We start from the raw sequence: 12,556 nt of genomic DNA on the forward strand, positions 1-12,556 counted from the left end.
TCCTCCCTGTAGGCTGTCTAGTTGTTGTTGGTAATCAAGCCTACTACTGTTGTGTCATCTGCAAACTTGATGACTGAGTTGGATGTGTGCATGGCCATGCAGTCATGGGTGAATAGGAAGTACAGGAGGGGGCTGAGCACGCACCCTTGTGGGGCCCCAGTGTTGAGGGTCAGCGAAGTGGAGATGTTGTTACCTACCTTCACCACCCGGGGGCGGCCCATCAGGAAGTCCAGGACCCAATTGCATAGGGCGGGGTTGAGACCCAGGGCCTCAAGCTTCATGATGAGCTTGGAGGGTACTCTAGCCTTTAGCTCGGTGCGGAGGTTGCCTGTAATCCATGGCTTCTGGTTGGGATATATACGTACGGTCACTGTGGGGACGACATCGCCGATGCACTTATTGATGAAGCCGTTGACTGAGGTGGTATACTCCTCAATGCCATTGGCTGAATCCCAGAACATATTCCAGTCTGTGCTAACAAAACAGTCTTGTGGCTCTCTCTCTCTCGCTCTCTCACTCACTCACTCACTCACTCACTCACTCACTCACTCACTCACTCACTCACTCTCCTCCACAGGAATAATAACTGGTGCCTGTGTGAACTCCTCTGAAGGAGGCCGCTGTGAGATGGAGGGTTGGTGCCCTGCTGAGAATGACAAAGTCATAATGTAAGACCTCTTTCATTTTCTCTTTCTCTCTCTCTCGCTCGCTCACAAAGAAAGCTGCTTCAAATACACCATAATATCATGAGCATATGACATGTCATGTTTACAACTTGTGCATCCCACCTACCTAAGTTTTTTCTTCTCTCTCTCTCTCTTCTCTCCCTTACCCTTTCTCAGGCAACCAATGATGGAGGTGGAAAACTTCACCATCTTCATCAAGAACAGTATCCGCTTCCCTATGTTCAACGTCACCAGGTGAGTCCCACACACCTCCCATTTCTGGGGCTGTTTTGGGGAAGACCTTTATGATGTTGTGCTAGACTACTTTCAGGAGGTCTCACTCCAACCTTCTTGTCAAGGCATTGCCCTCTCTTTTCTGCCGAAGAAGGGGATTTGGCTCTGTCACTCAAATTTGTACCTTCTCTCTCCCACAGAGGGAACTTCCCGTCATCGCTGAATACAACTTATATCAGGAGCTGTACATATGACCCGGAGCACAACCGCCACTGTCCCATCTTCAAGGTGGGAGATGTGCTGCGCTACACTGGACAGAACTTCTCCACCATCGCTCAGACAGTGAGACCCATCTCCTCCCCTCTTCATCATCATCTCCTCTATCTCCATGTCTCTCCCCCGAAAGTCTCCCACCTTTCTTTTCTCTCCTCTCCCTCTCATATTCTGCTTTCTCAACCTCTCTCTTTCCCACTTCTCCCTCTCCATTTCATATATCTCCAGTCCCACCTGCTTGTCCCTACATTTCCTGTTCCCCCCCTCACCTATCTGCCCTCTTCTTTTCCCTCCCTCTGTCTCCCTCTATCAGGGTGGAGAGATCGGGATCAATATTGAATGGGAGTGTAATCTGGATGAGTCAGAAGAAAGATGTGAACCACATTACTCCTTTACGCGACTTGATGCTGTGTTTCAGAAGAACGCCATCTCTCAGGGATACAACTTCAGGTACTGTAAACCCTTTCAGTTTAGTACTGTTCAAGAGACTCCCCCTCTTTCTTCCTCCTTCTCCCCATCCTCTTTCTTTTCCCCTCTCCATCCTTCTTACCCCCCTCCTCCTCTCGTTTTATTTCTGTGTTCATTGACACTGTCTCCCCCTCTCTCACCATCCACAGATTTGCCAAATATTACAAAACTGAGAACGGGATGGAGAATCGGACGGACTTCCGCACTCTCCACAAGGCCTACGCTATCCGCTTTGACATCCTGGTCACTGGGCTTGTGAGTGTGGATTAGGGTGTGTGTGCATGTACCTGTTATCTGTGTATTATACAGGATTAATCTGTCTTTGTCCTTTCAGGCAGGGAAGTTCAACACAGTTCCTACTCTGATCAACCTAGTGGCAGCCTTTACCTCTGTGGGACTGGTAAGGCTTCTGTACTCTGACTGTATGCTTTAAAAGGAGGTCATGCAATACGTTTCGAATGTTACCTCCATTAACCCTAGAATCGAGGCAAGTATTTCAGGATTTTTTAGGTCAACTTGTATAACTGTCTTTGTTCTGATATGCTGCAGGGTACGGTCCTTTGTGATATCATCCTCCTGAACTTCCTGAAGGGGGCGGACCAATACAAGGCCAAGAAATTTGAAGAGGCATTTTTTTAATTACTCAGATAAAAGCATATTTTTTGTGTGTTAAACTGTACGTCATTTGTGTGTGGGAGAGAGAGGTGAAGAGCATCTCGAGACTGTCTTATTCTCTCTCTCTCTCTCTCTCTCTCTCTCTCTCTCTCTCTCTCTCTCTCACTCTCACTCTCTCTCTCTCTCTCTCTCTCCCTCGCTTCCTCTCCCTAGGTTTCTGAGTCACAGATACAGATATTACTCTCCCAAGAAAGTTGCAGCCAACTGTCAATCAAACCAGAGGAGAAGATTTCAGATGACTCGGGAGCTGTCTCCCTTTGCCTGGACCAGCAGCTTTGAGTGACAGTCCACTTCAACCAATCGGCAGAAAGGATCCGCCCCCACTTCCTTATTTTATTAGCAGCAGTTGATAAGTCCCATGTTCATGTGAGGGAAGGTAACGATTTAACATCAGAGGAACTTTTTAAATGTTTTTTTAAATATGTTTTAAAATCTTTTGGTGCAAACTATTTCTGAACTCTACTGTAGCTTAAAAGATCTTTATAAACAGTTACTTCAATATACATAAAAGCTCTGCCCTGGTCCCATTGCTTTTGTACATATACTATGTAGTTCATATGTTACATTTACCTGGCCTCATCCCTTTCTTCATCTCTGTCTTGCTCTCATAACCTCCATTTGTGATGTTCTATAACGATGGGGGGGATTAAAGGGGTATGAGAAGAGATGACGTGGTTCTAGAATCATCTTGGACCCCCAAAAAACAACAGTAACCAGTAAATAAATTTGTCGGAATTGACTGAATCGCGCCTGCTGTATTTTGTGTGTGTCTGTATCTGATTCTATTGCAATACACACCCAATATATACACACACATGCACACACAAAACACACACACACGCAAAACCTGTGCACTCCTCCCACCACGGACCCATCACAGCACTAATAGATCAGCTTAAGAGCATCTTAAAAGGATACTTCGGGATTTTGCCATTTATCTACGTACTTGTGTGTCAGATGAATTCCTGCATACCATTTTAGTGTCTCTGTGTCCAGTATGAAGGAAGTTACGAGGTCATTTCGTGAACCAATGCTAACTAGCGGTAGTGCAATGACAGGAAGTCTAGGTGGACCAGGTGGACAGGGCTGGTCTGCCAGTTACATGGACGATGACTCAACTTGGGAGGGGAGGAGGTTTTAGCGGGTGGAATAGTGGAAAACAATATCAAATATCATGGTACAGTTATATGGACACTCAATCATCATGGTACTTTTAATGGTAAGTTTACAAACATATATTATGATAAATTGAATTGAAACTTGTGTCTCATTATGGTAAATGTGGAAATAAGTATAGCCAGTTATAATTGTAATGGCTTAGCGTAGAATAAGAAAAGACGATCAGTATTTACCTGGCTAAAAGAGAAGGAATATAATATATTTGTTTACAGGAAACTCATTCGACAATATTAGATGAAGTTATACTTCTCCCATGGGAGAATATATTAATTAACAATAATTTTGATCCGAATGTGAAATTTTTTCTATTTGGCACAATTTGCACATTCGATCAAAATTATTGTTCATTAATATCGTTATTAGTGACCTAAAACAGGGAATTTTATTAGGATTAAATGTCAGGAATTGTGAAAAACTGAGTTTAAATGTACTTGGCTAAGGTGTATGTAAACTTCCGAAATCAACTGTAATAATTTATTTACCCTACAAGCAATACAAGACTCTATTATTATTGTGGGAGATTATGATATGGTTTTAAATACCTCAATGAGATACAGTGAATTTTAAGTGAAATAATCTGTCTGTAAATAATTGTTGGAGAAATTACTTGTGTCATGCACAAAGTAGATGTCCTAACCGACTTGCCAAAACTATAGTTTGTTAACAAGACATTTGTGCAGTGGTTGAAAAACGAGTTTTAATGACTCCAACCTAAGTGTATGTAAACTTCCGACTTCAGCTATATACCGTGCCAGTCAAAAGTTTGGACACACTTACTCATTCAAGGGTTTTTCAATGTAGAACAATAGCGAAGACATCAAAACTATGAAATAACACGTGTAATCATGGAGTAACCAAAAAAGTGTTAAACAAATCAAAATATATTTTATATTTGAGATTCTTTAAAGTTATTTTGCCTTGATGAAAGTTTTGCACACTCTTGGCATTTTCTCAACCAGCTTCACCTGGAATGCTTTTCCAACAGTCTTGAAGGAGTTCCCACATATACTGAGCACTTGTTGGCTGCTTTTCCTTCACTCCAACTCATCCCAAACCATCTCAATTTGGTTGAGGTCGGGTGATTGTGGAGACCAGGTCATCTGATGCAGCACTCCATCACTTTCCTTCTTGGTCAAATAGTTCTTACACAACCTGGAGGTGTGTTGGATCATTGTCCTGTTGAAAAACAAATAATAGTCCCACTAAGCTCAAAACAGATGGGATGGCGTATCGCTGCAGAATGCTGTGGTAGTCATGCTGGTTAAGTGTAACTTGAATTCTAAATAAATCACAGACAGTGTCACCTGCAAAGCACCCCCACCATTACACCTCCTCCTCCATGCTTCACGGTGGGAACCACACATGCAGAGATCATCCGTTCACCTACTCTACGTCTACAAAGACATGGCAGTTGGAATCAAAAATCTCAAATTTGAACTCATCAGATCAAAGGACAGATTTCTACCATTGCTCGTGTTTCTTGGCCCAAGAAAGTCTCTTCTTCTTACTGGTGTCCTTTAGTAGTGGTTTCTTTGCAGCAATTCGACCATGAAGGCCTGATTCACAAAGTCTCCTCTGAACAGTAGATGTTGAGATGTGTCTGCAACTTGAACTCTGTGAAGCATTTATTTGGGCTGCAATCTGAGGTGCAGTTAACGCTAATGAACTTATCCTCTTTAGTAAAGGTAACTCTGGGTCTTCCTTTCCTGTGGCGAACCTAATGAGAGCCAGTTTCATCATAGCGCTTAATGGTTTTTGTGACTGCACTTTCAAAGACACTTTCAAAGTTCTTGAAATGTTTCGGATTGACTGACCTTCATGTCTTAAAGTAATGATGGACTGTCGTTTCTCTTTGCTTATTTGAGCCGTTCCGGCCCTAATATGGACTTGGTCTTTTACCAAATAGTGCTATCTTCTGTATAACACCCCTACCATGTCACAACATAACTGATTGCCTGAAACGCATTAAGAAGGAAAAAAAATCCACAAATGAACAAAGCACACCTGTTGATTGAAATACAGTCCAGGTGACTACCTCATGAAGCTGGTTGAGAGAATGCCAAGAGTGTGCAAAGCTGTGGCTACTTTGAAGAACCTCAAATATATTTTGATTTGTTTATCACTTTTTTGGTTAGTGCATTATTCAATATGTGTTATTTCATAGTTTTGATGTCTTCACTATTATTATACAATGTAGAACATAGTCAAAATAAAGAAAAAACCTTGAATGAGTAGGTTTGTCCAAACTTTTGACAGGTACTGTACATTACATACATATGATTTGCTGTATATGGATTATGGATTAGACAGACCAGCGGCTATTGAGATGTACATACAGAGAACAATCTGGAATATTCCTTGATTGTCCACAGTCTTAGTTCAGTTTCAGACATGTGCCTTGGCCTCTCTTCTCTTGTTAGGAAGAATGCCAGGATTTTTCTCTTTTTCATCCTAGTCTTTCTCCAATGTCACACTGGATTGTTGACATATTGTTGACATATTCTTTCCCCTTATTTCCTGTCTGTTGCATACTCACTCCAGTTGTTCATATGTTGTCAGATAGGTTGAAACATCACTCTGTAGACTCAGCGGTGTCAAAAAACGATCAAATCCTCTCTCTCTTGTTTCTCTGTAGCCTATCTCTATACAAGTCACATTTGTCTATTTTTGTGGTGAAGTTGTTCTTTCTTTCGCTCCTATAGGGATCATGTCATCACTGGGAGGAGAGTAGAGGAATAAACGTTTCACAGGCCTTACAGACAGACAGACAGACAGACAGACAGACAGACAGACAGACAGACAGACAGACAGACAGACAGGCAGGCAGGCAGGCAGGCAGGCAGGCAGGCAGGCAGGCAGGCAGGCAGGCAGGCAGGCAGGCAGGCAGACAGACAGACAGACAGACAGACAGACAGACAGACAGACAGACAGACAGACAGACAGACAGACAGACAGACAGACAGACAGGCAGGCAGGCAGGCAGGCAGACAGGCAGGCAGGCAGGCAGGCAGGCAGGCAGACAGGCAGACACATCCAGACCAATGAGAAAGCCCAGTGAGGCTGGATAGCCTAACTACTCTATAGCCCTCGCCCTTTCATCCACAAGTGACAGCGACTCAGACTCTCTCCCTTTCTTTCTTTATCTCCATCACTCTCACTCTGTGTGCCCCTGTCACAGGTGCACGCCTGCTTTCTCTGCCCAGTGTGGTCAGAGAAAGCTATTTTTACATGTCTGAGCAAAATAAGTCTGCTTCACGTTAGGAAAGACATTACTTCTACTGTTCCACACAAAGATATATGTGGCACGTTTACAAAATCCTTTGTTCTTCTAGCAGAACTTTGGTCATGTTAAAGCTGTTTTTTAGCGTTTGAGTTGTGTGGTTGCAATATCAACTGTCTCTTATCTCTGGTCTATCTTGGCATGCATCATTCAAGACTACGTTTAAATTGTGTGCAGCACAACGGACATATAATGCCCAATGTCTCAGGAAAGACTGTCTGGGTTGGTAATACTCACTATAGAAAACAGTCAGGCCCCCAACCTGGACCTACAGGCCGTGGTGAAAACATTTGCACACAAAAAAGGAGGACTTCAGGACACCAGGGGAGTCTCTTAAGCTGGATTTTACTTAATTTACCTTGAATATTGCAGCCCATTTGTGTAGACTACTAGCCAGACAAAACCAGTTCAACAATAAATAGTGGATGAATTTATCACGGCTATTTGATGTGTAATTTTTTATAAAAAGTTCCTAAATAGCAGCTATATACAGTATAAAGCTATAGATCGTACACCACATAATAAAACAGTCCCTAGTAAGCTCGTGTTTTGAGGGTGGACTGACTGTATTATTTGGCATTAATAGACTGGTTTTACACACAACAACTTTCTATCCAAGCTGGGAGAGAGCGTGAGGACGGCTTATGTCCTGCAGGTTGATTAGAATTGCTTTTGCATTGGACATTTATTTTACAATTTGCAATGTGTACATTTCTAACTTTAATCACTGAAAAAGTTATTAAATTATTGCCACCAGCCAGCAGTTGTGACACCATGTATAGCTTCATGAAATGTTAGGCTTAACATTTAGAAAATTACGACCAAATAGGCCTACCAATAAACCATTAGCTAAAGCAACACTATACATTCCCTGGCACCACAGAAAGGTATCATCGATTCTATACTGAACAAAATATAAACACGCAACAAGTGTTGGTCTCATGTTTCATGAGCTGAAATAAAAGATCCCAGAACTTTTCCATACGCACAAAAAGCTTATTTCTCTGAAATGTTTTGCTATAATTTGTTACACAGGTTACACAGGTGCACCTTGTGCTGGGGACAATAAACGGTCACTCTAAAATGTGAAGTTTTGTCACACAACACAATGCCACAGATGTCTCAAGTTTTGACGGGATGTGCAATTGGCATGCTGACTGCAGGAATGTCCACCAGAGCTGTTGCCAGAGAATTGAATGTTAATTTCTCTGCCATAAGCCAACGTAGTTTTAGAGAATTTGTTAGTACGTCCAACCGGCCTCACAACCGCAGACCACGTGTAACCACGCCAGACCAGGACCTCCACATCCAGCTTCTTCACCTGTGGGATCGTCTGAGTCCAGTCACCCGGACAGCTGATGAAACTGAGGAGCATTTCTGTCTGTAATAAAGCCCTTTTGTGGGGAAAAACTAATTTTGATTGGCTGGGCCTGGCTCCCCAGTGGGTGGGCCTATGCCCTCCCAGGCCCGTCCATGGCTGCGCCGCTGCCCAGTTATGTGAAATCCATAGATTAGGGCGTAATGAATTTATTTCAATTGACTGATTTCCTTATATGAACTGTAATTCAGTAAAATCGTTGAAATTATAGCATGTTGCCTTAATATTTTTGTTCAGTAGACTTGTTAGAACTTAGCATGTTATCTTAGCATTGATCTACTTAGCATGTTAGCTAACCCTTCCCCTAACCCTAAACGTAACCCTTTAACCTTACTCCTAACATTAACTCTAACCTTAACCCTAACCTAGCTAACATTAGCATTAGCCACTTAGCCACCATTAGAAACAACAAATTGGAATTTGTAACACATCATACCTATTGGAATTTGTAACATACTACACGTCCTACATATCATATTATGTAATGTAACCTAATATAACATATCAAACTAAATGGAGTAGCACAGATTTTAGTAACATATAATACGTTTTCCGCTGAGACCAGGTTGATCTATGCTGCAGTTGTCTATGTGCCGGGAGGCTAGGGTCAGTCTGTATATCTGGTTTAATTATCCTGTCTGATCTGTGGTCCTGTGTGAATTTAAGTATGCTCCCTCTAATTCTCTCTTTCTCCCTCTCTTTCTCCCTCCCCTTCTGAACCCTAGGACCATGCCTCAGGACTACCTGGCCTGATGACTCCTTGCCAGTGGCAATTTTAGCATGTAAATCTTGGTGGGGCAAACCATTTTCTGGGGGGGGGGGGGGGGTAGGTGCATGCCAGCAAAGCCACAGAACACTAAACAATACATTGTTCGCACTATAACGGTGACAAACGGTGCCCACAAACTGTTTGGGCCTACATAAAGCTGTTCCAACAGCAGAGTCCCAACAGCAGAGTCCCAACACCTTACCACTGCTACACCTGGCTGTCAGCAGAGCCTTGTCTGCCAGCGAAGCAGTTCAATCAGCCTCATTTACTGCCTTTTCAAAAAACATAGCTGATATGGCTGACTTGCTTAAACAAATGTGGTTTCTACTGACAATTGAGATATACAAACTATGGCGTAAGGGGATGACCTGACTGCACGGCCAGGCACGACTCCAACACCATCAAGTTTGCCGATGACACAACAGTGGTAGGCCTGATCACCGACAACGACGAGACAGCCTATAGGGAGGAGGTCAGAGACCTGGCCGTGTGTTGCCAGGACAACAACCTCTCCCTCAACGTGATCAAGACAAAGGAGATGATTGTGGACTACAGGAAAAGGAGGACCGAGCACGTCCCCATTCTCATCGACAGGCTGTAGTGGAGCAGGTTGAGAGCTTCAAGTTCCTTGGTGTCCACATCACCAACAAACTAAACTAACATGGTCCAAGCACACCACAACAGTCGTGAAGAGGGCATGACAAAACCTATTCCCCCGTCAGGAGACTGAAAAGATTTGGCATGGGTCCTCAGATCCTCAAAAGGTTCTACAGCTGCACCATCGAGAGCATCCTGACTGGTTGCATCACTGCCTGGTATGGCAACTGCTCGGCCTCCGACCGCAAGCCACTACAGAGGGTAGTGCGTACGGCCCAGTACATCACTGGGGCCAAGCTTCCTGCCATCCAGGACCTCTATACCAGGCGGTGTCAGAGGAAGGCCCTCAAAATTGTCTGTGTAGCTACACAGACTACTTGCATTGACCCCCCTCTTTTATGCCTCTGCTACTCTCTGTTATTATCTATGCATAGTCACTTTAAGAACTCTACTTACATGTACATATTACCTCAATTACCTTGACTAACCGGTGCCTCCGCACATTGACTCTGTACTGGTACCGCCTGTATATAGTCTCGCTATTGTTATTTTACTGCTGCTCTTTAATTACTTGTTATTTTTATACTGCATTGTTGGTTAAGGGCTTGTAAGTAAGCATTTCACTGTATTTGAGTCAACCCCTTTAAACCTCTTCGCACCATTCGCTTTCCCCTAACTATGGCATATTGTGTGTGTGTGTGTGTGTGTGTGTGTGTGTGTGTGAGCCGATGGGCGGCTGAAGACACACAACCTGTCATTCCAGGACAGTGAGAGTCTGCAGGCCGTGTTTAATAAAGAGCGCCGTGCCAACGTGCTTCGCGCCCCAGCCCTGGTCAGCACATTTCTCTCTCTCCTTCTCTCTCTCTCTCCCTCTCTCTCTCTCTCGTGCTCTCTCTCTCTCTCTCTCAATCTCTATCAGTCTGTCAACGTTCTTCTCCTCAGATCTTCCCTCGAAAGCGTCTCTTTGGTTTTCCTTCTTTTTGTCCTCCAGGTTGTGGTTGACACAGTGCTCCACTTCCCTTCCTCTCTGGAAGAGGTGAGCGTGTCAGTGAGTGGAGAATGAGTGTGGTTCAGGAACCACGTAGATGACGAGGCAGGTGAGGAGAAACTGTTTTTATTTTTTGGCCCTATTGAAGTGTTGAAGTGAGTAAATATATTTTTTTTAACAAGTCAAGAACCATATTTTGTAAAATTATAGTAATGTTTTTAATATTCCCCCTCTATTCCCCCCTCTCTCTCTCTCTCTCTCTCTCTCTCTCTCTCTCAGAGAAATCAAAAGCCATGCTGACTGAACTGTGTCTGAATTCTGATGAGTTTGACCACTTTGCTGTCGGAGCTCAGACCAGCATAACCTTCTGTCTAAAGGAGCTGAGGGTATGTAGGGTTATGTCACTTGTCAAATGGGTTACTACTGTTGTTATAATCTGGCTTGGCATGTCATAAGTGATTTAAAGGCATCATAGCAGGCTACTTAATGAAGTGTTACCTTGTCTTTCAAGGCTTGCCGGTGTTTGCAGAATCCACAGGTCTTCCTGTCTTGTTGTATCAGGCAGGTAAGGATACATATTCAAATCAAATCAAATTGTATTTGTCACATGCGCCGAATACAACAGGTGTAGTAGACCTTACAGTGAAATGCTTACTTCCAAGCCCCTAACAGTCACGGATCCCTCCAGAACTTTCATTGCACACACCTGGCCCCTATTCCCACTGAAGTGTGCCCTTTGGTTTCCATTGGGCTGTCGTCTGTCTCCCGAATCGTTTATACCAACGTGACTCTAACCAACAATCCAACAAGAAAAATAAGAGTTAAGAAAGCATTTACAAAATAAACTGAAGAAAAAATAAATAAATAAAAAAGAAGAAAATGGAAAAATAACAAATAATTAAAGAGCAACAATAAAATAACAGTAGTGAGGCTATATACAGGGGGTACCAGTACAGAGTCAATGTGCGGGGGCACAGGTTAATCGAGGTAATATGTACATGTAGGTTGAGGTAAAGTGACTATGCATACATAGTAATCAGAGAATAGCAGCAGCGTAAAAATGGGGGAGGGAGGGGACAATGGACACATCTGAATATTAAGTTATTAGGATATTTTGTGTTTCCTGTGTATGACTAATTTGTGTGTGTATCTGTTTTTTGTCTGCATCGTGGTGTTAAGTGTAACAAACAGTGTTCTGGAGGTGAACTTCGTGCTCGCCACTCTCTGACAACTCCAACCTCTGTAACCGTAACATCAATAACACAAAACGGTAAATGAACATTAACTGTTAAACACTCAGTCATACCTCTTTGTACAGGACCCTGCTCTTTACCCAGAATCCTCTCCTCTCTCCCCAGAGCTCGCTCGCCGCCAGCCCCTGACAACTCGATGAGTGACAACATCGACTCCTACCTCCTCGCCATGGAGACCAGTGAATTAGCGGGTCCCTCCGATGCACCCGCAGCTCGGACCCCCTCGCCCAATCACAACCCAGCCGCATGTAGCTTATCACAGTGCAAGGAAGAGGAGGAAGAGACAGAGGACACTGAAAGACCTCCCAGTAAAAAGGTGAGCTTTGTTGTCAAAGGGCTGAGTTACACAACAGCTGGGTTCAAAATGTAAGACCAACCCCTCTCTTGCTCTCCCACCCAAATCGAATCAAATCTCTCCCCCTCTCTCCCTCTCCATCCCTGCTCTGTTCCGCTCCCTGTTTTTCAGGTCAGTCTGTCACACTAATTCTCAACTGACCAATCAAACGATCAAGAGCCAGGAAGTGCTGGCCAGCGACAGCGAGGATGATACCCCAGCAGCATCGCTGTGACATTGGGGTGGTGGAACAGGAGCACTGTGTAAATCCATTTCACACCACTTATGGAATCCCTTTGAAGAGATGAGGGACAGTGACGGGACATTCAGCCTTTTTATTGGACCATGATGAGGATGACATCACCCTGGGGACACCGGAGTTATGAGGAATTGGACAACAAGCACTTCCTGTTTATGTTGGCATGTCAATGATCAATGTACACAAGCCCTAGAATAAAACAAA

General features: G+C 43.7%; 1 protein-coding gene and 1 pseudogene across 1 annotated transcript in view; both read left to right on the top strand.

Moving 5' to 3' along the window:
• LOC115204882 (P2X purinoceptor 3) overlaps positions 1 to 3,059 on the top strand; it is a 34,643-nt gene extending 31,584 nt beyond the window's left edge. Inside the window, exons 5-12 of the mRNA XM_029770485.1 lie at positions 578 to 668; positions 843 to 920; positions 1,100 to 1,241; positions 1,486 to 1,622; positions 1,790 to 1,895; positions 1,975 to 2,040; positions 2,190 to 2,267; positions 2,469 to 3,059. Of these exons, the coding sequence (XP_029626345.1) occupies positions 578 to 668; positions 843 to 920; positions 1,100 to 1,241; positions 1,486 to 1,622; positions 1,790 to 1,895; positions 1,975 to 2,040; positions 2,190 to 2,267; positions 2,469 to 2,594 (824 nt within the window). The 3' untranslated portion in view covers positions 2,595 to 3,059. The remainder of the gene's footprint in view (positions 1 to 577; positions 669 to 842; positions 921 to 1,099; positions 1,242 to 1,485; positions 1,623 to 1,789; positions 1,896 to 1,974; positions 2,041 to 2,189; positions 2,268 to 2,468) is intronic.
• A 5,681-nt stretch (positions 3,060 to 8,740) lies between these two features.
• LOC115205007 (cell cycle checkpoint control protein RAD9A-like) lies at positions 8,741 to 12,328 on the top strand (annotated as a pseudogene).
• Positions 12,329 to 12,556: the final 228 nt, after the last annotated feature.

This window comes from Salmo trutta, chromosome 13, assembly GCF_901001165.1.
Source record: "Salmo trutta chromosome 13, fSalTru1.1, whole genome shotgun sequence".
Taxonomy (NCBI): domain Eukaryota; kingdom Metazoa; phylum Chordata; class Actinopteri; order Salmoniformes; family Salmonidae; genus Salmo; species Salmo trutta.